The 26,639-nt window shown below is 44.5% G+C and overlaps 1 protein-coding gene across 5 annotated transcripts in view; it reads right to left on the bottom strand.

Moving 5' to 3' along the window:
• Positions 1 to 26,639, bottom strand: part of COL27A1 (collagen type XXVII alpha 1 chain) — a 213,406-nt gene that overhangs the window by 103,867 nt on the left and 82,900 nt on the right. For 4 of the 5 annotated variants that reach the window (XM_054084105.1, XM_054084104.1, XM_054084103.1 and 1 more), the window contains 8 exons: positions 24,017 to 24,070; positions 18,849 to 18,902; positions 16,867 to 16,920; positions 11,625 to 11,669; positions 10,677 to 10,730; positions 8,268 to 8,312; positions 5,464 to 5,517; positions 4,194 to 4,238 (listed from right to left, as the gene is read on the bottom strand). In XM_054084105.1, the coding sequence (XP_053940080.1) occupies positions 4,194 to 4,238; positions 5,464 to 5,517; positions 8,268 to 8,312; positions 10,677 to 10,730; positions 11,625 to 11,669; positions 16,867 to 16,920; positions 18,849 to 18,902; positions 24,017 to 24,070 (405 nt within the window). The remainder of the gene's footprint in view (positions 1 to 4,193; positions 4,239 to 5,463; positions 5,518 to 8,267; positions 8,313 to 10,676; positions 10,731 to 11,624; positions 11,670 to 16,866; positions 16,921 to 18,848; positions 18,903 to 24,016; positions 24,071 to 26,639) is intronic. The other variant, XM_054084106.1, reaches the window with a different exon arrangement.

Genomic DNA, 26,639 nt, shown 5'->3' on the forward strand with positions numbered 1-26,639 from the left:
ATGAAAAATAGCCTGGCAAGAAGGTGCCGCTGCATTACAAGCTGAGAGCTGGCAAAGGGAACCTTGCCTGTGGTCAGCTCATCGAAAATGGATGCCAGATTCGGCAGCTTGCCACCACATTGATGCTCACAACAAATACTGAGGCTACGCTAGAGTGGCTGCCAGATCACTGCTGGCTCTCACAAACCTGCGTGTTGTGGCTGACCGGCAGAGGGAAGGGGGACTTCTGGACTCACCTACGCACTGATCCCTAATACTTCAAATTCTCTTGTGACTTTATAGCAGCTCTTCCTTGAGCAGTAATCCTTGGCATTTACATGCTAAGTTTCAGCTACAGAGCTCAAAGGAGAGTAGAGTGTGATATCCCTGTTTTGCACACAGCCGCATAGCTTGTCTGAAGTTGCATCCCATGGGGAGGAATCATCCTCTTCCTCCTGTGCAGTCACCAAGCAATGCAGCATCTCTCCACCTTGTCTTGGCAGACTCCAGCCATTCTCACAGGCAGAGGCATCAGCGCTCCTGGCCAAGCACTGCGAGTGCAAACCCTCCCTTGGTGCCTGCTACTTACACAATCTTCTCCACCTGTCAAGCTGTCTCCTCGGAGCAGCACTTTGGCAACACGCTGGCACTTGCCAAAGGCTGCTCAGAGCCTGATGGCAGAGGTGTTTGCCCCCCTCATCTGAGGTTAGCAGGCAGGCAGGAACCCCCATCCTGTCGCCTGCCAGCTGGTGGGACACAGCTGCGTATCCCTCACAAACATGAGCTGCAGGAGGGCAAGAGAAAGAACAGTAATGATGAGCACAGCTAGACAGGCAGGGAAGCCAAAAGTCTGCTTATGGTATTTAATGACTCGTTCACGCTACTGCTACCCTAAACCTTCCAGCCCTGGGGATGTCCTGATCCTGTGCTGTTTAGTGATCTAAACTGATGGACCCTTTGGGCCAGGGCTTTTCTTTCATGAGGTGTTTGCACGGTACCCGACATGGTGAGGCTCTGAGCGTTCAACTGAGCTGCTGGCATGGGACCAGCAGCACCAACAGATTTTCAAATATAGGGAAACCTCAGCTGTGTTTGGCTAAATTGTGAAGAGACCTCAGACAAACCCAAGAATTAGTAAGTATACCTTGGAACTAAATTCTGCTCCTTCCTTTCTATCCCTTTTAAAATAATATTATTAATAAATCACATTATAAGCAAAAATGAGGCATAAGATAGCACAGATGGTGCAGTATTGGTACTCTACATGAAAAAATAGATACAAGCACCCACCGATAACAAAGATGAACAAAAAAAAAAGTGCTCAGAGCTCTTTGGATACATTTTCTGAAAGTTCCTCTTTAAGCCTCTTTCTCTAACAGGGATTGAGAACTTCTGAAAATATTACACTCTATTTGAAGTTCAATATAATCTGCAGTGGAGACATTTCTGATCGTAGCTTCCCATCTCTTACAGAGTAAGAAAAGCCCATCACTTTCAGCTTTGCACTCCTTGAATGTTAACTAGTTTTATCTCCTCTTCCTGTGGGTTATCACCTTCAGTGACAGTACAAATCCTTTCTAAAGATGAATTAGGACTGATATATTGCCTATGCATGCCAAGACAGAAGGGAACAACAGCTTCTCATTCCTTTCCCCAGCATGGTGTGGACCACAGCCCTACTGCCCTTACAGCAATGGGGCCATTTTTCTTGGTTTTGCCAGCTGCTCAACTGAACACCATAAAAATCCACAAAACCACCAGAAAAAAACCATACTTTTCAGCCACTGTATTTGCAAGACTAAAGGTTTAAGCAACCAGTTGCTCCAGCACCAGGCCTCCAGCCTACCACTAAAACAGGCAGCAGATCCGGAGACATGCAGACTTGTGTTATTTCAGCCTCCCCGGTCCATTGTACTTCAATCATGATTCTTTCTAGCCCACCCTCAACCCTCTCCTTGCTCAGGAGTTCACCAGGGCCCCTACGTTAGCCACGGACTTGCCTCCTACGTTGCCGATGCACTGCAGGGAGAGCAGAGCAGGAGGTGGAGCCAGCTGTTTCCACGACAGATTCACCGTGTTCCTCACAGCTCTGCAAAACTTAACTTCCCTGGAAAAGGTTCAAGATCTGACTCACGTCCAGTTCTTCTATTTTAATCATTCCCTCTTACATCATTCTCAGAGGCCCATAGTGTCACATGCAAGCTCCCCCAGCCCCCTGCTCCTCCTCTACTGAGCACTTAATCTGCTGCCGTCTCTCATCCCAAATGTATAGAAATATATTAGATACCAACACCTTCCCTGCTCTCCAGAGCATTTACCAGCTTTGGATGGCAGCTAATCAAGGCTTCCAAGAGCTCTCCATCACAATGACAACACTGAAATAGAACAGGAACAGCAGTCACACCAGCAAATCTAGCAGTGTGGGGATGCAAGAGACCAGAAAAATCACAGTGTGCCCTCTAGCACGGCAAACCATCTGGGAGACAGCACAGGCCAGGAGATAAGTCTTGGGAAGGCAACCAGGTCAGCTGGTTCCTGCTTTCCATTCTCCCAGCGACTTCCTGAATAACTCTGTATGTCACTTCATCTTTTTGTTCACACTCGGAAGTACAAATCATCAGCATTGGCCCATTCAAGAATTCTTATTAAACCTGATATGAAATGGGGATGGAGCCAAAAGTCTTTGAAAGAGCCGAGTAGAACAAAGGTGCTCACGTGCAGCCATTTAACCCCTTCTCTAGATCCCAACCTAAATGACTCCACGGTTGAGAGATTCCCTGCTGATCTCAGGGGAGCTCCTTAGTTTGTAACAGTGACCGCCAGACACAAACTCTTGCCTGGAAGATTCCAAATGCTCGCCAAGCAACAGCTGGAACGCTTTGAGCCTCCAGCATGCTCTGTGCAGAAACAAGGCAGGGAGCAGGAACCCTGTACCTAACGACAGTTGCTGTGTTTGCTTTACTCTGGTCAATGAGTCACCCTTCCATCGCCTGGCTCTCTGCAATTATTCATCACAGAGGTTTCTGGTGCAACCAGTGGCTTACAAAACAAAAATCAAAAAATTGATTTCCACTACCCCCCAAAAAAAATTCTGCTTGACCTCCCCCCATTCCAGGGAGAGAACAGCCAGCCGGGATGAATGCAGCACCGTCAGGATGTTTGCATGGCTTTCACTGTGAGAACACCAGCGAGCGGTAGGCGTGGGACTCCTGGAAAGCACATGTTTGCATGCAAGACTGACAAGGGGAAAGCACTGGATTTTTCCGTGTGTGGGTGAGTGGACATTTTACAAAGAGCCTGTGAATGCAATAATGTCAGGAGATAAGAGAGAAACTCAGGCTAACATGAAGGACAAGGTGCAAAGGCAATGAGACACACCAGAGCACAGATGTGCCTCATCTCTCTGCTGACTCCTGAAGCAAAAATTTTGCACGTTTTGATGAAGGAAGCACACAGAATTGCTTGGAAGAAGGCTGGTGTAAGAAAGCCTTTCCTTTCAGTCCTTTCTCTGTTTCCTCTACTCACTTCAGTACTTTTCCTACCTGCTTTTATTTTGCTTTTTGCCACCATCAGCACAAACCCCTTTCTATGCAGTTTTCAGTCTCCACCTTGTATTCAGCCCTGCCTGCAAATACCTCTTCCTCCTGGCCAAGCTCTCCAAGCCTGGTCTCCTTGCTCCTCAAACATATCTTCATCTGTTCTATTTTAACTCTCTACCACTACTAAGGACAACAAGGTTTCTATACAAAAGTGCACTTGCATTACACAAATCAGGATGGTCCAAAGGTCAGAGAGAATCACAGCAAAAAGTAGCAAGTGTGATGGGACTGTAGAGAGCACAAAGCAGTAAATCAAACAGAGCTGCGGTGCTGCAGTCACGGTGGGAATTAGAAAGCGTATTCAGGGAAGAGACTGTCCAGAGGGGAAGATGTTGAAGAAGAGAATCTGAGAAGTGTAAGATCCAAGGGAGCATGGAGACAGTGCAAACAAGAATGAAAATGCCTGTGAAGTGGGCAGAGCACAAAAGAAAGGAAGGGAACAATATTTGTATCTTCAGTTTTCTTCCTGCTTGAGAAAAAGAGATACGGAAGAGTTTGTTTGATCTCCCCATTTAATTCCCGTCAAAAGATATGAAGGGATGCAGCCAAAAACCAGATGTTTTGTTTCCAGTTTCATTCAACAAAGTCTGCATAATAGATGAGGAAAAACTTTACCGGCCTACCCATCTTGCCCCTCTTCCCAGGAACTCCAGGGATCCCCTGCAAGGAAAACACACAGAGAAAAAAAAAATAATAGGTCTGGTTGAGAAAGCAAACAGCCAACCAACAATACAAAACAAAACTGGACGAGAAAGGGGAATGCAAAACAGGCTAATAACTGTGGCATTGTTCAGGAATCAAAATGTCAGCTACTTGCAGTCAGCTGCGAGAGCAGAAGACAATTAACCTTCACCCACTAACTACGTTCCTCCCGGAGGACACACGCAGGCAGCATCCACACCCAGGGCAACAGGCTGAAGCTGTGCTTAGCAGGAGCAGTCATTAAGCTACTGGTCTGGAACCGAATGAAGGCCACCGCCAAGGCACTCACTGGAGAACTTCTGTTTATGTTTCTTATTTAGTTATACAAGCATTAAATCAACGACTCTAGAGTGCAGGGTAGTCCCCTCCCAGGCAGGCACACACACACACTCACTCCCACATGCTCCTGGGGCCTCTCTTGTTTCTGGAGCTTCCATTTGAGGGAGAAAAAGCTGGAATAAAACAGTCTTCACCTTACAGCGACCTTCCTTAGGAGCTCTTGCAGTGGGAAGAGGGGTCCTTGGATGAGTAGAGGTCAGGCAGGTGGGGGGATGTAGGGAAGAAGAGCAAAAAAGCAAGGGAGGCCCTGCAAAGCTCTGAACACTTGGGTTTGGAGAAAGGATGGGAGGGGAGGGAGGAGACATGGGAGCAGCAGCCACAGCTGCCTGTCCACAGCCCCCAGTCTTGACTGCCCAACTCAATGCAGCTGGAAGAAAAGCCATCCTCAGAAAGCCCCAGACACTGTTCCTTCCAAGAGCCAGGCTCTTACCAGACACGTCCAGATGGACACCCAAAATGCTGGGGCATTGGCTGGGATATCCCTCCTGTGGGAGCAGGGAATGTCCATGTATTTTCTCCTCCCCATCCCATCCCACTAAGATAAACTAATAAGGGGGAGGAGGAAGGCAAGTTTTTAAGTGAAGGAAAATATTGAAAAACTCCTCTTTACTCAATGGTGAGGTCTGATGACCCTGTCTGAAGCCTAGGTTTTCCTGAGTGGAATATCAACATCATACAGGGACACAGGTCTTCATGCAAGGGTAGAAACAGGCTAACAAAGCTGTGGTTAAACATTAGCCATGCTTGCCTCTTTCCTCAGGAACAAGGGACAGAGAAGGTTACAACAGGCCCTGAAGAAATGTATTCAAGCAACACATCAAGGTTTTCTTCACAAAATACTCACTCGTTCTCCATCAGCCCCTGGTAGGCCAAATAATCCTGGGAGACCGATATAACCCTAAAGAAAAGAGAAAACAAGTAGTCAAATATATTTCTCCATTAGCAACCAGTCAGTCTATCTTTCCTGAACAGCAGAGCATCCTCCAGCGTTGGTCAATGGCAGCCGTGATGAAATAAACCTTGAGGCAAGTGTATATGCCCATGGACTGCATGGTGCTGGCTTCCACGATGTAGTCCAAGGGCACATACCCTCACACCAGGGATCATGAGGACTCCAGGCAGGAAGAGGCCAGCAAGAAGAAACCTTACCCGGGCTGGTTCTGAGTGCACCTGAGGGAAATGGAGCTTGGTTCCAGGTTAGCAAGAGTGATAGCAAAATTAATCCACATGCCTACATCTCCTTCCACCTCTTCAAGGGCTCTTTTCTTGCTTTTGGCATTAATTTCCAACTGTATTGTGAAAACGTCCTGTTGTACCTAGCCCCTTCTGCTTGTCTTGCATCATGTGGTGGTTGCACATTGCAGCCCCTTCTCACACAAACAACACCTTCTCCTGGTATGCAAGGCTGCTGGCCACCGCGTTGCTGAGAGGAGCAAATCAGCAATGGCTCTGACTAAAGCCTTTCCCTGCAAACTCCTATGCAAACACTTTGTCAACTCAACGAGCAGGAGCCCTGCCTGGGCAGGGAGAGGCTGAGCATGCCATTTCAGGCTCTTAGGACTGGTGTACAAGGCTCAAATTGTTTATATGTAAAGATCCTCTGACACTCAACTGTAAAGGAGCCTCCTTTGCACCAGTATGTTTCACATAAGATCTACTCCTTTCACACTCTCCAGCAGTCATTGCATTTTCAAACATGTGGCATTTCCCTACTGCTTTGGGATCCTGCTTAGGCAGGACACAAATGGTACATTTCCCTTCCCCTGCAACAATCGAAGCCTTGTTTTTGATCCTCTTTGCTCAGCAGTCAGTACAAAGTTACCTTGTGTGCCGGTCCTTTGCGAAGGACTAATTTGTGCCAAACATGCAGAATCAATAGGAAGTGAGTTTCGGCAGGGAGCCCCCTCAGTGGCACCTCACTGTTACAAGAGTCAAGTGTTAACACTGATTTTCTCTCATCTTTCTTTCTCCATCATCACTAGTCTCTTACTGTCAACCTCACCAAATTTATTCACCAGTCCATTGCTTCCCTTAGGGATGATACCTAGCCGGGAAACACAGCCACTTTAAAACAATACGGTCTGCCTTTTCCTCCTGAAACCAAGGACAAACCATGGAACTCCTGAACTACTTTCTCCATAAGAGAAAATAAAATCATAGAATTGTTTGGTTGAAAAAGACCTTTGAGATCATCCAGTCCAACCATACCTGTCCACTACTAAACCAGATCCCCCAGTACCTCATCTACCTGTCTATTAAATACCTCCAGGGATGGGGACCCAACACCATCCCTGGGCAGCCTCTGCCAGTGCCTGAGAATGCTTTCAGTGAAGATTTTTTTCCTAATATATAATCTGAACCTCCTCTGGCACAACTTGAGGCCATTTCCTCTCATCCTATCACTTGTTACTTGGGAAAAAAGACCAGCACCTTCCTAGCTACAACCTCCTTTCTGGTAGTTGTAGACAGTGGTAAGGTTTCCCCTTCAGCCTCCTTTCCTCTACGCCCCAGTTCCCTCAGCCATTCTTCATAAGAAGGTAAGACAGGTGAGTGGTAGAGAAGAGCCCACCATTGATTCCCTCAATCCACAAAACGCAGATAGCTTACTTTAGTACTCAATTCTGACTGACTCCAGTTGAACTGAGAAATGGCTTTCTCGTGTAGTTATAAATATTTCAGCGCTCAGGGGTGAAAAGTGGAAAATAATTTTCAAGTCTTGCATCTGCACATCTATCACACGGTAATTACGTGAGCTCCTGGGTAGGCCCGTGAAATAGATGCACCAGGGAAAACTTTATCACTTGTAGAAGCGAGGTGAGGAAGCTGTGCTATCTCAGATCTTCCTCTGTTCTGCAAGACACTGAACATGCCATGTCCCTTCCCATCTCAGGAACACAGCTAGCTACAGGGTCAGCATTTGTTTATGCCTTGCAGTGCTCCTAATGATGAAAGCCAGCTGGTTGAATTTACTGCATACAGAGATAGTATCATGCGTTAGAAAAAGGGGGGGGATTTTATTGGCTTAGAATCACACTGTGGATTTCTAATTGCAGGAAAAGAACAAAATGTGTTTTACAAGTCGTAATTGGTAAAAAATTAAGAGTAATCCATTGCAGTGAGAATGAACATCCAGCAATTCAATTTGGTGAGCAAAAGCAGGCAGAACAGAAATACTAATATTTGTATTTGCACATGGCTTCAAGATGCCGGCTTGCTGTTCTGCATAATGATATAAAACAATCTCAAATCCGGCTCAATAACCAAAAGAGCACATATTCAGCATCGTCAAAGACCACTGAACCACACTTATTGAAACCAAAGAAGCCTTTGGGAGATGGGCTTTCAGAAAGCTCAGTCTTTGGTGTTTGGTAGGAATTTGTATGCCATTCTTTCCTCTCCTGCAATGGGAGCTCTGAAGGGGTTGGTTTTGTATCGTGAGCGCTATTGGTGAACTTTGAGCTCGGTGCATGCCGCGTGCAATGTGAAAAATTTAGCAGTGCTTCAAGAAACAAGCAGTGCATAGGCTCAAACTCTCTCAGTCCAACAAATTAAAGGAACTGGTCTCAGGATTCCAAAATTAAGCATAAAGTTCCTTGAGAGGACTTTAGTAAAAACAAGTAGAGAAAAGACAAATGAAAGGCTGCTTACCCGACTGCCTTTTGGACCAGCCTCCCCTATGGGGCCAGGTAAACCCTAGAAAAGAAGGGAAAAACAAAGACAAATGTAGACAGGCTTTAACTTAACCCAATGAGCAGTGCCAAATCCTCAGCACCATTTCTGCATGGTTCTGCTTTCAGTGCTGAGTCCAAGGCCTATCAACAAAGGAGAAAAAAGGACAAAATGATCCAAATAACGCATCTCCCATTGTTGGGGAGCTGGGACTCCATAGAATCTGAGACTGCTGCACAGAGTGAATTTTCCCTGGGGCTGAAGTAGAGATTTCTGACCATAAAGACTAAAAAAGCCGATGCAGCAGGGTGCGCAGAGGTTGCGTTACACTTCAGATGTGACGTACAGCAATGCTCTGTACCCAACAGCCCTCAATTAATTTTCCTGCCTTACTGAACACATGCATAGCAAATGACAAGTGTATTTCAATACCTGTTTAGGGCACACAGGCTGGCCTTGATGCAGTGAGAAAGCCCATTTAATTCCTACAGCTTAGAAAGTTGCTTAGCAGTGAAGGTGCTGCAATATCTCTACCCTTTGCAGCTTCAACAGAAATAGAAAGTACTGAAAACACGTTCCCTGTTCTACTTCTATGCCTATTGCTGCTCACTTAAAGTATGAAAAAGAATCCCATAAAAAATGCATAATAAATTTTCACATTTATCATCCTCTAGCAAGTTTCCAGGTCAATTTTTTCTAGTTCCAAATCTTGGGATTTTTTGGAAGCAAGGCACAGGGAAAGTCTAAGTCCATGTTTTCTTCAGCTGGCAGCACTGCACGCTCAGCCTGGGATCTAAAAGTCAGGTTGTGCTCTTGCCTGGCTCACGCATCATTGCCAAAGATTTCAGCCGTTGGGCTGAAGTTAACAATTTCGCCTGCAATTCGCAACTGAAAGCAGAGCCAAACTCTCTCCCATAACACTGCAGAGCCAGGACAGCTCACAGGAGTAACAAGTAGTAAAAACTCAGTAAACAGCTCTGATGCTGGATACACACAGCATTCAGATATGCTGAAAAAAGCTGCCTTTAAAAAAAAAGAAAAAAAGAAAAAAAAAAAGAAAAGTCACTTTCCTGACCCAAACCACATTTTAAGAAAGTGCTTTTGTTCTTTGTATGTCAAGTGCAAAAATTTCACCCTGCTTATCTGATGGGCAAACACTGCTGTGAATTGCCAAGCAGCATTAATTAACCTTGCATGACCAATGTAGCTGGACTGCTTGATATTAGTCATCTAACACACATTCACACCTAGAAGATTCTCTGGCATGCAAATCTCTAAGAGCCTTTCAGAGCATGAATGGAGCATTGAGTCAGGTGCGTAAAACTCTCACCCGGTTCTACCATCTGCACTCTCCAGCATGCAGCTGTATATTCCACATAAAATTTGCTCAGCAAGGTATAAATTTAATATCAAATTTAAAATAGTCTAAGGCAGGGGGAATGCAGGTTTGTTTTACACATCTAGATCACGTTTAGCCCAATAATCTGCACATCTGGGTAATGGTTCGCATACGAACTCATGGCAAGTCTGAAAGAGTCATAGCAGACTCTATGACATCTGTTTGGCCTCTTAGATTTGTCCTTAAACACCAATGTGGTAGAATCCAACATGGACATGACCATTTCAGAAAACTAAATGACAAACTCATTTCACTGTAAAACCTTACACAGCCAGATATTCTGCCCTCCAACAGATTCCATTTCAGGTCTTACAAATTCTTCCTCTTAATTTTCTTTCTAGTACTCACATCCGTAAGACAATAAAGCGCCCAATTTTGACCCTTTTTCCTCTGCACACTCCTCCATTCCTAAAGTTGTCTTTGTGCGATTTTTTCAGATTGAAAAGAAAGACTTGGTTTTCTTTTATCACTTGTTTTGCAGCTGCAAATACCATTTATATGGTCCATGCATAATGTGTTGTGTGTGTATACATGATTATTCTGGTGAATTTTACTAATGAAAGCTCATCTAAATATTTTAATTTGGTAATATGCTGCCTTCTGTCCCAGATTTTTAACTTGTTCAACATTAATTTCAATAAATCTTTAATTTGTTCAAATGTGCCTACAAGTGAACGGTTAGCAGCTTGCAGGTATGTTTCTTTGCTCTGCTGTTGTTATACCAAAGAAAAATTTGTGAGAATTTGCTACAGAAATTCAGATTTTATCCCTCACAAGCATAAAATACTTCCTAGCAAGCACAGCGTCTCCCAGAATTGAAGGGCTGTGTCATTGATACAACACCTTGAGGAGTGAAGAGAGAAAATATTCAGACACATCTTAGAGGTCCTCACTGTCTTTAGTGGGCCATGTTTTTAGCGGGGCATACATTTAGCTACTTGCACACCCAAATCTCTAGTCTGTGCACAGCACGATGAGATTTACTGCACCTGCCTGCCAGGATAACCTTTGGCACCTGGACTTCCAGCTGGTCCTCGTTCACCCTTTGGAAAGAAAAAAGAAAAGGCACAGTAGGTAAGGTGAATGCCACACTTGGAAAGACTTTTTAGCTGCTTCACTCATTGAGCTGGGAAAAACAGAGGGTGGAATGGCTTAACCTGATGCAAATTTATAGAGAGGAAGAAAATATTAAAAGTAAACAGTGGAATAAATTAGCGAGAGGGGAAAACATACAGAAGCCAAGTCAATAGGATCCATACATTAAAGTGTTGCTATTTCTCCTTCCAACTGCAGTGAAAGCAGCAGATAGTTTGAAACAAGGAGGCTAAGAGAAGGTGTAAGGCTGCATCTATATCTGGCATATGGAACCATTTTACTGGTGGGGAAGCACTGCCAAAATTCTTCCAAACTAAACGGATTCATGTATAATATCCTTTAACATCATTGCTAACAGGGCCTGCTATTCATTGCCTTTTTTTTTTTTTTTCTGGACTGCAAACATCAGACTTAACCAAATAAAGAGTGGGGAGAAATGGGGAGGGGAGAGGAGGAATGGCCTCTGGGAGGGGAATTACATGTTAGTACTTAATATGATGTGGTTGGTAAACTCCAGGTGAAATTAATGCAACAGGAAAAATAAAGAGGGAATAGGGCAAGGTGGTATTTCTTCCACCACGTAAACTTCACCTGGTTGAGCAATAAAAACTAGAAATTAAATTTAGAAACTCCAAGGCAGTCTCCTCTCACCAACCTGCTGTTGGTCAGTGTATGTGCACAGCTGCTGGCAGAACAGTTCACTGCACATCCAGTGTGAACCGAGCTGCCCCTGGAAGGAGCTGGCTGGCCACGCTGAGCAGGTTCTACACGATCCAAACTAGCATCAGCATCAGTAAATCCATCCCTCTTTAAAGGACCAATGTTGGAAATTGGGAACTCACCTGCTCTCCAGGGTGACCTGGCGGTCCAGGGTAGCCTTTATATCCCTGTTGAAATAGGATGGAAGACATGAATAAGAAAAAAAAGGAATAATAAAATAATCTGGTTTTGATTTGAACGTCTCTTTGCAGGTGAGAGTTAAGTTCTGAGGAGAAGCAGGTTTGTAGCATTATGCAATCACACCAACTTTTAATGTGCTGCTTTGTGCTGGCATCACCCACACCCTGCCGATGTTCCCAGACTCTGCTTCAACTTGGTGTGGCAGCAGCAGCTGGCACCCACCAGAGTCCATCTGGGGGTTACTCGGGAAGAATTTGCTCCATCAACAGACTTAGAGTGGTATCTGCACTCATGTTTGTCTATCTGTAATCCACACCTTTAGCAATGCTGTCCTTAATCCTTAGGAAACCACGGGCTTGTAGAGCGAAATGCTGACTTTGGGCGAGCTGGGGGACTACAAAGCATGAATCACTCTCATTTCAGAGCACTCACTTTTGGTTTAGAACTGCAAATGCCATAGGAAACACCAAACTAACCATTTACTGCCACAGGAAACTTCAGTTTTGTTTTTAGCTTGAATTTATCTAGCTTCCAATTAGCTTTTCTAATCTAATTATTGCAAAGTATGACAAGATCCAGAGTCCTTGATTATGAAGCTACCTAAAATCGTGAGCAAGCTGTCTCCTAACCTGCTCTCTTTCTCTACTGAATTAATTAGAATGAGTTTCTTAATCCAGCTTGCTAGCTGGCAAATGTTGCAGGCTTCAAATCATTCTCACAGGTCTTTCATAAACCTGCTTTGATTTTTCAGGTTATTTTCTTTGAGCTGCAGACACTGGAGCGGACAAAGGTAGCCTGTTTGACTGCAAACTGATCAGTATGTATTTTAATGGTTTGCTTTCTCCAGGGTTTACCTAGAGCTCTCTTCAAACAGTGAGGAAATTCTGCAAGTGACAAACGTTTCAGACCCCCCTGCCCCCTCCTCTTATCTTGCTTCAGCTATTTAAAATAAACTCATTTCCATCAAGTGGGATGAAAGCAGATTAGAAGATTAAATTCTGTTACAAAGTAGCTGAGCTACTAGCAAGATTAAAGAAAAAAAAAGGGCAGAATATTTAACTTGAAACAAACAGAGAGAGAAAATAAACAAGAAATAATCCTTGTACAAATACTACAGACAACAAAATGCTTTCAGGGTGGGTTACAATTGGTAATGGTAGCTCAGTCTCTGCTACTCACCCCGTCCCCATCCAGGGCTCCTGGCACACATTTCCAGCCTGGGAAGCCCACAGGGGAGAGTCCCCCTGCTCTGGAAGCTGTAACCAAACCCTGCTTTGACCAAGGACCTGGCCTTTTGCTTCGCTCACCAAATGAACCCACACCCGTTTCTCCCTCCAGGTCCACACCTCTGCTTAATGGCTTTTTTATTCTTCCCATGAGCTTTTCTAGACCTGCAGCCTAAGCCTTCCCTGGCGGAGGTATGCAGTGCTCTCAGCCATCCTGGCTACTACCCACTCCCCTTTGCATTCCTCCTTGCTCATTACTTCAGATATTTTGGCCTAGAAAAATGTTGATTCCCTTTTCACCAGTCCTCTTCTGCTTGACCCTGCCGATGTATCATGGTATGCTCTTTCGACTGAGCTGCACCTCCTGAGAAGGTAGTTTCTGACCTGAAAGATCATTTGGCTACCAGCTGGCCCTTCTTTAAGGTCCTTACTCTGAATGCTGCTAGTGCATTTCAACCAGTGGTTCCTAACTGGGAGAACCTCAGCAGCTCTTAGAGCAGGACCAACAGACAGAACTCCCTGACTCTCTCCACGAATCTGCTCCATCAGATCCTCTCTTCCTTATCCTCTCCCTTGCTCCTCAACAGAGCTTCAGCATCAGCAGAAAGGAGGGAGGATACTCCACCCCAGCTGGGTATCTGGCCTGAAGCACATGGTGAAGGTCCAGACGCACCTGGGTGTGCAAGTCCCAGTATTGGTATCACAAGTCTCTGAGTGTGGACCAGCAGGGTGTTTTGCATACGGAGAGCGTCTGTTCCAGCTCACCACCGACTTCTTCCAGAGAGAGCTGCCAACAGAAGCAGCTCTAGGTTCTGCATCTCCACAAGTGCCTTGGGATTTAGCACAGAGCCCATAGGGTTTCCTCCTGGGTTCCTCTGCCCAGGTCATCCAACCACAGCCTAGAGCAGGAACCACCTCTGTCTCCAGACAGCGGGAGCACCTACTTTCATGGATAGAAACACTTAAAGATGTCTCGCTCTCTCCACTTATAAGAGCTGTCTAGCTTGGCTGCTCTGAGTCATTCTGCTCTGATTAGGTTCCTGCAGGACAGGCGTTTTGAGCCTGTGATGTCCACCCAGAGTAAGTAGTTAGGCTTGAGATGTTCAAATCACTCTCTGAGCTAATGTCTGCACCAAGCACTGCATCACTATCTCTATAATGGTAAGTGAATGGCACTTAAGTTACATACAAAGACATTTTACTACGGTTGCATCCTATTAAATATACTCCTCACTATAACATAATGAGCCCTGAGAAGCTTAAAATATGTGTTTCTTTACAGTATATGGCAGTTGTTTCTTTCTCAGGTTAATTATAGCTAGGAGAAAACAGAAAAGCTTGTGCACGCTAAAGTTGGCTGCGACATGACAGCATTTACCTGCTAAAATCCTCTTCAAATAGCACTAAAATGACGGGGCAGAGGGCAGGAAAACAACTGCATTTGCTCTTTTATCCAAACACTTGCTGATGATTACAGGGTGCTCAACACAAAGGGCTGTGATTTAGAAAGGAAATTGCACTCCAGTGAAGGATTTACTCATCTGTGATGATATTTATAAACCACAGTCTCCTAGCTAAAAAGGATCAACCTGCACTTGGATAGAAAATGTGAAGAGTAAAAAGGCCAACGAATGAGATCCGTGTGACGACGTGTTCCGAAGCGCTGACCAACTCTCAGCTCTGTCTTCACTCTCCGAGTGACTTTAACACAACTTTTTCTCCTTCACTGCTGTTATCTTCTACAGCCTTGCACTTTACCCAACGATTCTTGCCTCCACAGCGTTTGAGGCTGGGAAAAATGATGCAGTGCTCTGCTGGGATGCATCTGCAAGGCAGCTGTAGTCTGCAGCAACCAACCAAAAGCCAAAGTCTACAGATGCCTCATAGGCACCAGAGGGAAGGGCAGCGGGGACAGCCAAGTACTGCCACCATCCCCGAGAACCGCTGGTCAGCAAAAGCAACATTTGCTCTGCGTGAAGAGGATGAGGATACATCTTCTGCGTGCAAGGAGACACTATATCTTGTAGATGGGTGAAGGTAAAATGACACTGGGGATGCTCTGAGTTCAGCCTCTGACACAGAGCAGAAGTCTGCAGTCACAAGGCAGGCACTGGGGTGGGGAGCCACACTATCCAAAACCATATGCTGCTTGTTTGTGGCTCCAGCTCATGCTGCTGAGCCAGTTATTTCATTTAGTGGGAAAAGTATTTTGTTTCCCCTTTTAAGTATTTTGCCTATTTCAAAGTTTCTATTCGGCATTTTCAAATCAAAGCTCTTAGAGCTCTTTTCACAGTCCCTCCACAGAGTGAGCAGGAGGGATGTCCATTTCCAAGGTACCGCTGTTTTCTGGTAGCCAAGATGTGTTGCCCACCTTGAGCCAAACACCAGCCTTTTTCACTGGGAAAATGCCGGCAGGGAATCCAGATTTTTTTCCCAACCATATCTCCAACAGCTGTAAAATCTTTCTTAATGCAGGATGCTAATAAAAGCCAGGTTACACCAAGCACATTGCCAGACTAGCGCTACTGGGAGGTATTCTTTTTAGTCTGCACCAAAGGAAAAAAATTCAGCATCCAACTTGCTCATTACTTGAAGAAACAGAAGCATACCTCTGCCTTTGCCCTGTCCTGAGGGAGCTGAGATCAGACGCAAAGGCCCGGTGCTGGACTCAGGAATGTTTGTTCAATCTCCTATTCCTTCTCCACTTTTTCCACTATGAGCCCTTGTACTCCCAACATTGCATTCTACTGATCGTAACCACAAGGTTTTGTTTTATGAACTGTTATAACAGGAAAATGGCCTTCTTTGCACCCTATTTGTTAGAACCTGTTTGTAACAGCAAAAGATCGGTAATTAATCACTCTATTGCTCCTAGGTCCACATAGCACCCCAAGCATGACCAGCCTTGAGACGAGGAAAACAAACCCAGCCTCTACTCTTGGCAATTTGATTCCAATATAAAGCGTAAAAAAAACCAGTCATGGAAAGAGAGGGTTTCCTTCGGCCTCCTCCACAGCTTCTTTCATTCCCCAGAGCGTTACAGCATACCTGAGTAGTGTTTGTGTGCAGCTAATTGGCCCGAGGAACAATATATCTTCAATGGTCCATTGACTGATGAAATGATTGAAACAAGATGCTAATTTAAACTGTTCAGCTTAGCTATGTCAATATTAGCTGCTGGGGAATCACGTCTACTGAGCCCAGCTATTAAAAAGCTCCCTGCAGCAGGTCCAGCTCCCAAAAAAGCAAACCAGCCGACTAACACAGCCTGGAACTGGAAGGTCAGCTGAAATGCCCTCGATATATAAAAGGTATGGATCGCTAAATAAGTGCTCTGCAGACTTGCACGCACGAACACGAGCACATACACTGCTGTAACATGAAGGCAGGGATAGATCTCATGCTTTATCCTTACGCATCCTTTTCCAGACACAGGTTTGTAGTTGGTGATGTTAATGTGTTGATATCAATATGGAAGCAAACAAAGCAAGACCTGTCTAGCGCTGTCCATCTCCAAGCAAAACAGAAGAAATGTATACAGATATTTTGTTTGAGATGTGCTTTACCAGGACAAACAGTCAAAGTTTTCTTGGAATGTCTAAACCTGTTCTGAATCCAAACTTTGACTATTGATGCTGGTTGGACATCTGTGTAGTTAACATATTGCCTGAACCTATAATGATCCAGTGTCAGGATGCAGAGGGACGATGCTGTGCAGTGGGACATGAAATACAAAGAAGGAACAGAAATCTGGATCTGGAATTTCATTTCATACCCTTACATAGTCTGGCTGGTACAACCTTCAGGCAGTTGCTTCAGCCTATATCCCAGTCTACACACTTGCGCAACAGGCATAAGACTTTTTTTCTGGGTACCAGGACTTAAAGCTTTTAGGCAGAGCTAGAGCAGAAAATTTTAAAATAAAAATACTGATCTAATTCACTAGGAAAATTCTTACCTTTCTACCTGGTGGCCCAGGGAACCCAGTCAAACCAGGTAAGCCCACGTCTCCCTGCAGGAAGCAAGCAAGTTGAATTAGTTTTCAGGAACATTTTCCCTACATCTAGTACACCATTACTGAAATTATTTTGCCAACGGCAGCACCCAGCTGTTGATATTTCTGATTATAATTGCTATTCTTCAAAAACAGACTGGATAAGTGTAGATTTAAACAACATCTCTACTAACCAGCTCATATGAATAATAAACCCAGTTAATTAATGGCAGCTGCTGCTGGAGTCCAGCTTTTTGTCAGCAGAACGAATGTTTTCTTTTCCCTCAATAATGTAATTCAGTCATGTGCTTCATCCACCTTTCCATAGGCTTTTATATTGCCAAGGCAAGAAAAATTTTAGCTTTTAAACAGGTACCTCCTGCTGAATCCTGTGATTGTGCTCACACTCAGCTACTGCACTGGCTTAGCCCACAGCCCCATTTCAGAAGGTGCTGATGGTATAATTATTTAACCTGTCTTCAGGACATGGATTGAAATTTGCAGACTGCTGGTGGGAGGGTTTTTTGCCAGTGGCCTGTGCTTTTGAAAAGAGAATGCACCACATCCCAGCTGGCATACCCAAATCGTCACAGGAATGGAGAATCGCATTTGTATGACCTCTGTAACACCCAATCCATTTGTACAAGCTCATTTTAGTGTCCTCTGATTAGGATCAAAACGCCCTTTGAGCGTCTCTAAAGCCATGCTGATAATGCATTTGGATTATCTAGCTTGAAAATTAGGCATCACTCCAAACTCCTGCTGGAAACTCCTTGTTTCTATTACTGCAAACAGGAATAAAGCCTTGTTAACATGAGCTAAAAGTCATCTGGTTCTCTCCCTTTCTTACACTGAGCATGCTTGTGAGAAAATGGTTCCAGACTCTGTGGCTCGATGGTTTCCATGTGATGCCATTCCCATGTTAGCGTACCAGAAATTTCAAAAAGCATCTCGTGCTGTTAAGTTAAAAGCATTGTTTCAGACTCAGCCTTCTCAATGTTCTCTAGCATCACCCTCCATCTTGCGTTTGTGCAGCTTTCTGTGCTTCGTGGAGGCATCTGGTTTCAAACGAAGAGCCTAAGCCCTTTATGGTTGATGCTTTCTATTAGCTGTGCATTTATAGCAAGGCTTATGATGAAAGGAAGAGAACCAGGCTTCTCGCCCTGGACGTGAGTTATGAAGTATTGTGCAGGCACGACTTAAAGAGGTAATTGAGGTAGAAGCCACGGAGCCCTGATTGCTCTTCTATTCATTTTGAGACTTCTGTGAGGCCTTGTTGCCTCAGTAAAAATTGCTCAGCTGTGAAACAGCTAAAAAAGGGAGTTGTAATTTATAGAAAAGAATTAGCAGAACTCTGATCCTTAACAGTTGCTGAACCCAGAATCCAGCTATGCTTCCTAGTTGCGTGCTTTGTGTTGATTTGAGCAGACCTTGGTGGAAAGGCCTTTGGTTATCACCCAGCAGGGTCCACACATTGGCAGTGCAATGGTCTGAGAAGCCTCATTTTCTCCACCAGGGCAACAGCAAGGCTGCTCTCGGAGTAGTGATCTGCTGTAGGCTGCGCATGCGACGGGAGACAAAGCACTGGTTTTTATTGCTTACGATAGGACTGCCTCTTTGTAGAGCTGCATGCCCAGAGATGGCAAGGTGTGGCTTTATCTGATACGCGCTAGTTTAAACATCTGGCTTAAGCAGCAAGAATGTAAATTTGAACTGCAGATTGTACGTAAAATAAACATTTGGAAAACAAAGAGCTGTGGCAGCAGGCAGTTCCATCCACTGTGGTCAATACCTCTCCTTAGTCCTGAATCCTGGGGATTAAGTTTTAATTTTCATTCCTAAGTCTACCTGAGCAGCTGTGATGCTCGTGGCTGCAGAATGGACCCCCACCATGTGTATGCATAGGGCTTAAAGCGCGGTGTGGTTTGATGCCCGCGCACACTTACCTTTTGTCCATTGTGAGCTTTGCCAGGCGACAACCCAGGATCACCTTTCTGACCCTGAAATGAAAAACTTAAATTAATGATGCAATCCAAGGACCCAGGATGTGGTTCTGCTTCCACTACACCTCCAAATTATAAAAACAACATTTTGGTTTAACTCCCTCTTGCCCCAACATCCCAAATGTATTAAAGTCCCTGGGTAGAATTATTTTGCTGGGGCTGGTTTTCATGAGTTGCTGCTAAATCATTGAGTTTTAAATAGTATTTGACAATATTAAATTGACTAAAGAAAGGATAACTGGAAGAAGGAGAAGGCAATGTCAGGATTTTTGATACTTATTAGACTGGACAGCTGTGATTTCTTCCTTGTCTACACCTATCATCACAAAAATAATTACCAAGCCTATTGCTTTGCTTTGCTTAAACCACCCTTCTTAACAACTTCAGAGATGCTGTTGCTTTTTTAACTGTGGGGAACAGATGAAACTGTAGAGAAAGTTACATTAATTAGACACTACCAACAGCCAGAGCAATTGTGAGGCTTCCAGGCTGGCAGAAGAAAGAGGCACGCTCTACCTTAAGTGGCAGTATTCTTTATTTCACTTTTTAACAGTGATGAGAAAAAATTATAATTTAAGACTGTAATCTTCTGATGAACAAAGGCTGGAATTTCAGCAGCATTTGAACACCCAATTCCAGTAGATTCCTTTGAAAATCCCAGTTCAAATTCTAAAAAGGTGGAAAGGTGATGTGTGGACCTAACAGGCTGAGAGATAGAAGTAGGAAAAACTAGAAGACGTTTGAAGTGTGCCAGATTTTTTTGGCAGGAAGAAATAGGGCTTAGCCCACAAAGAAGCTTAGGTCTGTACAACATCGCTTCTGGCACAGCTAGGACACAGGTATCCCTGTATCAGTCACTTGGTCTTTAACACCCTCGGGATCATGAACAAGTTGCAAACTCCGTGTGCCACATCAGCAACACAGAGTTCAAAACCAACCACCAAGCAAAGGATGGTTGTGAGGTTAATCAGTGGTTGTCAAGTAAAGTGCTTGGAGGAAAGGTGAGACCCTGCAAAGGTGTAACTGTATGCATTAACCGGCATTTCTCATTAGCAGTACATAGGTCTAGTTATAGCTTGCTGAGCCGCTTTTCCATGCAGCTTCACTGCGATTACATTTGACATTTGACACATACTTCCCACCTTGCAGAGAGTGTAAACCTCCCCTTCTCCTCCTCCACCACAAGCTGCAAGGTTCGGGGAGTGAGACTACTTGGCTATGGACTGTAGGGAGCACTGCTGATTCAAGGCAGATGCATCCGTACAAATTCTGAATGAAGACTGCCTGGTTTCTGAACAGTAAATGAAATCATGCAGATAATCTTGCTTTGCTTGCAGCTGTTATCAGGGCAATTTTCCCACTCTTTGAGCTTCAGAGCAGTCAGAGGGTGCTACGACTGCTTAGAACAGATTAGAGCAATCCACAGGATCACAGGATATTCATTTCTACTCTGCAAAATTAACTTATTGCAGCAGGTAGACACTCATCAACTCTCCCTAAATCTTGCCATGTGCTCAATACAATGACTTTGAGCTATGTAAAGGAATACAAGCCTCTTGCATTGTACCCTGGAAAGCACCAGATCACGTTAGCAAAGACTGTTTACATTACGGTTCTATGTTCAACGCTGCCAAGACCATCACAAAGGCGGATAACTCTCCCACAAGCAGGATCACACTTCCCTAAGATTATTCAGCAAGGTGGCATCAGGGCCAGAGAGAACAGATGCCTGGATACCGAAGGCTAAATTGCAGATTAGTCACCTAACTCTTCTCACGCAGCAACCAAAACATGGGAATTAGCCTAAGCTTTGTCCATCACTAAGCCACAGAACCTTGCCCACAAACTTCTCTCTGTCCCATCCCAATTGATTTAGCACACTGCTTCCTCTTGTTAAGGAAGAAATGGTTTTCTTCTGTTTTTTTTTCCCTACCTGTGAAAAGTCTAAAGCTGTGCAATTTAAACACCTCAGCTTTGCAATCCCACTAATAGCATTTTAAACATCAGCCAAACTGATGAACTATCTTGGAGCTAAAACCATTCACTAAAAGGAAAAGTCAATTTTTCCTAGTACTATAAACAAGAGAGATTTATCCAGAGCTGCAATAAGCAAATCATACTAACATCTGATGCCAAAAGCCTCCATATGAGAGATGAAAACCCAACTGTTGTAATGGCTTTCAAAAACACATCCCGTCTGACAGCTAACTCTCCTCCAATCCTGAACTTTATTAGGGCATTCTCAGAGCTACATCTAGTCATTAGCAAAATTGCCCCTCCTGCCCCACTCAGCAGCTTACAGATCATGCAGCCAGCCACAACCCTAGCCCAGAATATGTCTACAGCCATTTAAGAGGTTATCTACTATAATCACTCATTGCTAACTAGATGCAAGAGCAATTTTGCAACTGCCAAGGACAACAAACACGGCAAGAAGTAGCAATAGGCCCCCTTTAAGCAGCTGCACATTATAAATTCCCAAGAAAAGCACTATGGGCTAAATTCTCAGGTGGCATGTGCGGGTGTAATGCCACTGAAGTCAGTGGAACCATGCCCAAGCAGATCAGCGGGAATTTGGCTCAGCAGCTACATACAGCTCTGTGCAAAAGATCAGCTTCCTAAGTAGAAGGAATTACAAGTGCTCAGCTCCAGTGATGAGAATAAGGTAGACTCTGCCCAGATTTAGAAAAGCAGCAGTCTGATAACATCGCGTGGGTGCTCACCCATGCAGTACAACTGGACAAGAGGCTTGCACAACCACACATATCTCCACCAGCTGTGATAGCGCATCACATCCCTTGTACACAGCTGGTTGCCTGACCTTACGAGCGCTCTGTTAATTCAGCTGATAAAAATTATGATTCTGGGTTACTTTTGAAGTGACAATGACTTGGTGTTAGTAATTGTTTCCAAACTGTATCTCTTCAGGAAACTTCAATTTCCTTTCTTGGATTGCTTGGTTTTTTCCATGGTACTAACTGCTATCTAGGGAAGCTCTAGTCCAGCAGCCACTTGAGGGCTCTTGGAAAGAGAAGTTCTGGTTGGGGCTATTCTGCCCTGTTGCCCAGGGTGAGCTTTCACAAGTCCAGAATTTTGGCATGGGCTGGGTCAACTAAGAAGATACCAGATCCCAGGTGTAGGCTTGTCAAGGCTGGTTAAGGGTAGAGGCATTTAAAATGGAGGCAGTTGAAAGATCAACTTTTGTGCAAAGTCCATCTTCTGGGAACTGGTGTAAGACCAGAGGAATCATAGAACGACCTGAGCTGGAAGGGACCCACAAGGATCAACAAATCCCTGTCCCTGCATAGGGCAACCCCAAAATTCCTTAAGTCAGAAACGATACACACCTTCAAAAAGGGGCTTCACATGCAAAGATATTGCAACCACAGGTTAGTAGCCTCTCCCTGCTAGAGGTGAAGTTATGCTCACGCCTGGGCTGAGCTACAGCTCTCGCATCCCATTGCGAGCTCACTACTTCTTTGGATGAAATGTCATGTAGAACAGCCTAATCCTGCAAGTGATGGCTAGACAAAATTAAAATACACTGCACAGACTGATGACAATGTATCTCTGCTGCAGACCATTACAGTTATCCATCCACTGAGGCTGCCCTGCTGCCAGACTGCACCTCAACATGGAGGAAAAATTCTTATGTCAAGTTTTTATTTCTAGTAGGAGACCAACAGAGTACAGCTTTACAGCCACATGATGGTTTTTGACAAGGCATTAGGCTAGGCTATTTCTATAGCATAGAAACATAGTTTGACTCTGCAGATTGGATCAAGCTGATACTGCAGGACTGGAAGTTAGATAAAAGAACTTTGATTTGACTTATAAAACTCGACAAGTTTGATCTGGAAGTCATTGATAGAGAACAAATGCAGAATACTAAGATGTAGAACTTTTACAGCCTCACTTTTCAGGCCGTATAACTATACTTTAGAATTTAAACCAGCTGCTGTTCACCAGCATGTCTCCAGTGCCTAATTTTTAATCACATAGAGGCAGCATGCCAAGTTTCCAGAATCTTTTTCCCAGAGCATCAATAGTGTTCATAACATCTCTGCCTACTGGTGAGATCATGAAAAGAAAGTACTCTTGCTTGTACCTTTCTCTATGTTTGGCTGAGACATCCTACAGCTTCCTTGGCAGTGAAAACCTCTATTACGCATTACCTTTCAAAACTCAACTATTAGTTAATTCCAGATAGACTTATATTTTATAACACTTGTTTCTGTGTAAATAATGACACCCAAACAATCCACCAAACCAACTTCCCAGGAACTTCACAGTCTTTAAGTAACACAAGGCCTTGCACCCATGAATAAGCTCGACATCAAAACACCTTTCTGAAGGGTTTTGCAGCACACTGGATTAGCTCCCATCTGTGCTGAAGTCCCATGGAAAGAAAGGAGGTTCAGCTGTGGTGGGGTGACTTCCACCTTGCCCCAGCTCCCACCCGTCTGCAGTACCCCGTAGGGAAATGTGTGTGGGAGAAAAGGACAAACCACAGAGCTCCTGGCACTGCAGGAAGAGGTCTGGGAGACCTCGTGGGAAAGATGAGGACATCTAGAAGGAAGCAGTGGGATCAGTTTGGACTGATGGAGATCAGGGCTCCCAGAAACTCTGGAGAGGGAGGAGAGATGATGGAGTTTCATGAGAAGGAAGGCAGAGGAAGAAGCTGGGTGCTGCCAGTCCCCCAGCCGCTGCCTGGACCCAAAGGTGGAAAAGTAGACTGCAAAATCCAGAGAAGAGAAACAAGAAAGCAAAGAAATCCAGAACAGGTGAGGCTCTGGAGCGGAAGGATTCTGCTGCCCTTGTCTCAACATAGCAGTTTGCTCCCTGGCACAAGCATAGCTTAAGCAGGATTCTAATTAGGCAGCCTGTGAAATTAGGGAGAACCAAGAACCAAGATGCTCAGCAGGGTCTCTCAGAAGCACAGGAAAAGGCTTTGGCTGTGCTGCTGAAGGGCTCGTGTGTGAGCTGAGGGGAGAAATGGCTTCAGCTACTCCTTGTTCTGTACGGAGCGGAATGGAAAGGTCAGTACTTCCCCCACTGGGACGCCTGCTGAAACAGGAAGGCAAAAACTGCTCTCGGCAATCAATACTTACTTTCGGGCCTGGAGGGCCAGGTAAGCCAGGGTTTCCGTGAGGACCTGGGGGACCCTAAAAAAAAAACAACAAACACAAAACAGAGTCAAAAGGAGTCAGTAGGCATCTGCCCTGGGACCAGCAGAAATTTGCAGGCTGTGCAGCAGGGAGATGGCTTCAACGGGACCTTTGTTAGCGCCTGTGGAGTGGTCAGACTGGGCTGCTGGTTTCCACTGACCTTTACGGAAGGGGATGTGTGTCACCACGAGATATATAGGACAATGAGATAATTTGCATACACAAAATATCGCACAGCCAGGAAGAGAAACTGCCTTGGGGTCAGGGGAGTCAAAACTCTGCAGAGCCCCCATCAGAAAGAGGTGCAGCGGCGGAATTGGAGGGCCGTGTGTTAATTATTTTAGTGCATATGGAAGAGAACAGAAGTAATTACTGAAGGGAAATTGTTCAGCTATTTGGAATGAACTCATTTCCCCTACAAGGCAATCAGATTTTTGCCTTAGGAGGTTAGAAAGAGAACAAATGGACAAATAGTAATATAGGGGGAGCAGGGGCAAGCCCCTGTTTCAACCATTTAAATCTGTATTGTTGCATATGTCTTACAAGCCAAGGACTCTGTCAGAATATTTACCTCAGATCACATACAGCAGTATCTCCTTTTACATCATATTTTAAACCACCCTGCATATTTTCCGAAGACTATTTAAGGAGTTATCTGGAATAAGCAATGAAGAATAGTTTATCTCAGGATTGTATACAGCACAGAAGATCTGTTAACCTTTCAGGCAGAAGTAATAACAGTTCTAAGTCCTCTTGAACACGTTCCTGGGAGATGAATCAACCTGAAGATTCAATTCCAAGGGCTCCTGTTCTGCCAAGACTGTGTGTGAGCTTTACACCACTGTGAGGAGCACTTTAATGTACCCTCTAGTTAGGACGAGTACAGGCTGGAGGATAAAAAGCCACTCCGACACCTTTCTCAGTAAGCCCTAGTATTTCCGATGAGCTCTTCAGCTCAACTGGAGCCAAAATCTTCAGGGTCTGATTTCCAAGGAAAATCACTGCAGTAAAAGGCAGGACTGCTGTCCAAGTTCAGTGCCCTTGCACTCTTCTGAGAGAGCATCAGTATGCTGATGTCTATTTGGTATTATTTTTAATGCACAGTAATAGAAAACAATGACTTTTTCAATTTAGTTATTGCATCCTGCAGTACAGATGACTGTTGAGTGCTCAGTGCTATTTCACAACACATGCTACTCTGCTGTAAGAGGCCATTCCATTAAAAGGTCAAGGTTGAACTTTTCCTAATGGCATTTTTTACTCAAATATATTTAACATCCCGTTCTTAATTTCCTTCCAAATTTTCAGCCTGAAATTCTCTGGTTGTTTAGCCTACCTGTGAATTTCCAGTGAAACAACTTGAATTAAAATTAAGGTGCTTGAGTATTAACTTGTCATTTGAAAACTCGTATAGCTGCTGCACGAAGAGTAACTGAGCACTGAGTAGTCTTAAATGAATTCATCTTCACGCAAAACTATGGCATCATCTGTTCACCTTATTGGGTGAAACACTAAAACAGAGACTGAATGTGCTGCCTAAGGCAATTCAACAAACCTATGGTGGCAGAAGGGCTTCAACCCAAGTCTTCCAAGTCTGAAATATGTATGAAAATTAATATTAAGTGACAGAAGAAATCAGAACAGTAAAGTCTCTGTAAAAGATGAGTTCCTAAAAAGCTTCTACACGTAAGCAATAATCTAGGTAGCTTTGAATGGGGTTCATAAATCCAGACTGCTGCTAGATTTGAGAGGGGAATTCAGCTGTTATTCAACTTTGGAATCAGGCAGCTTGGCTCAAAGCCCATTTCAGTGCTGTTAGTGCTCCACCATAGCCTGGGGCAGGCTTAAAACAGTGTCAGACTGGAGGGAACAGCACGGTTTAGTGTGACTCCTAGCTGAAAATGATAGTTTCCAGGAGGAAACTTGGATCAGCTCAGCTGCCAATCAAGAGCTCCTGGATAAGAGACTAATCACATCTCCAGCAAAATTTGGTGCAGGCTCTTTCAGCGCTAAACCAAAACACAGCAACATGATCATAAAAAGCCTTAACTAAAAGGAGGGAAGAAGGGAGAAGGGATCTTTTCCCAGTATCCAGTGATGAAACATACGATGACAAAAAACACAGGCTCTTATCATAAGATGGAGCCTTCACCACTGAATTCAGTGAGACCCACAGCGTTGAATCCAGGCAAAGAAAGGTCAGAGACCCATCCTGTTCCCAGAGACCAAAGTGATCTTATCCTACTGAGAAGTGACCGCATCCTGCTGATGAAGTGACAGTGGGAAGTCCGGTCTGGCACACAAGGAACTGCTGTAACCAAGTCTGAGGCTCATGCTAGACATTTTAAACCGTGCAGAGAAAAGGGCGTAGTCTGGCAGAAGTCCTAAAAATGGTAGAAAATAACTGATCTTGATGTGTTCCAACATGGCTAGTCCTGAATTTGTGATTACACCCACATTCTTGGCAGAGGAGGAAGATGCAGAGTGGTACAGTTAGATGGGCTAAGTAGCAACAGGTACAGGACTGCATCTGCCTCAGGAGCTGTTAGCAATACAAAACCTGAAC

This window comes from Cuculus canorus, chromosome 19 (assembly GCF_017976375.1).
Source record: "Cuculus canorus isolate bCucCan1 chromosome 19, bCucCan1.pri, whole genome shotgun sequence".
NCBI classification, from domain to species: domain Eukaryota; kingdom Metazoa; phylum Chordata; class Aves; order Cuculiformes; family Cuculidae; genus Cuculus; species Cuculus canorus.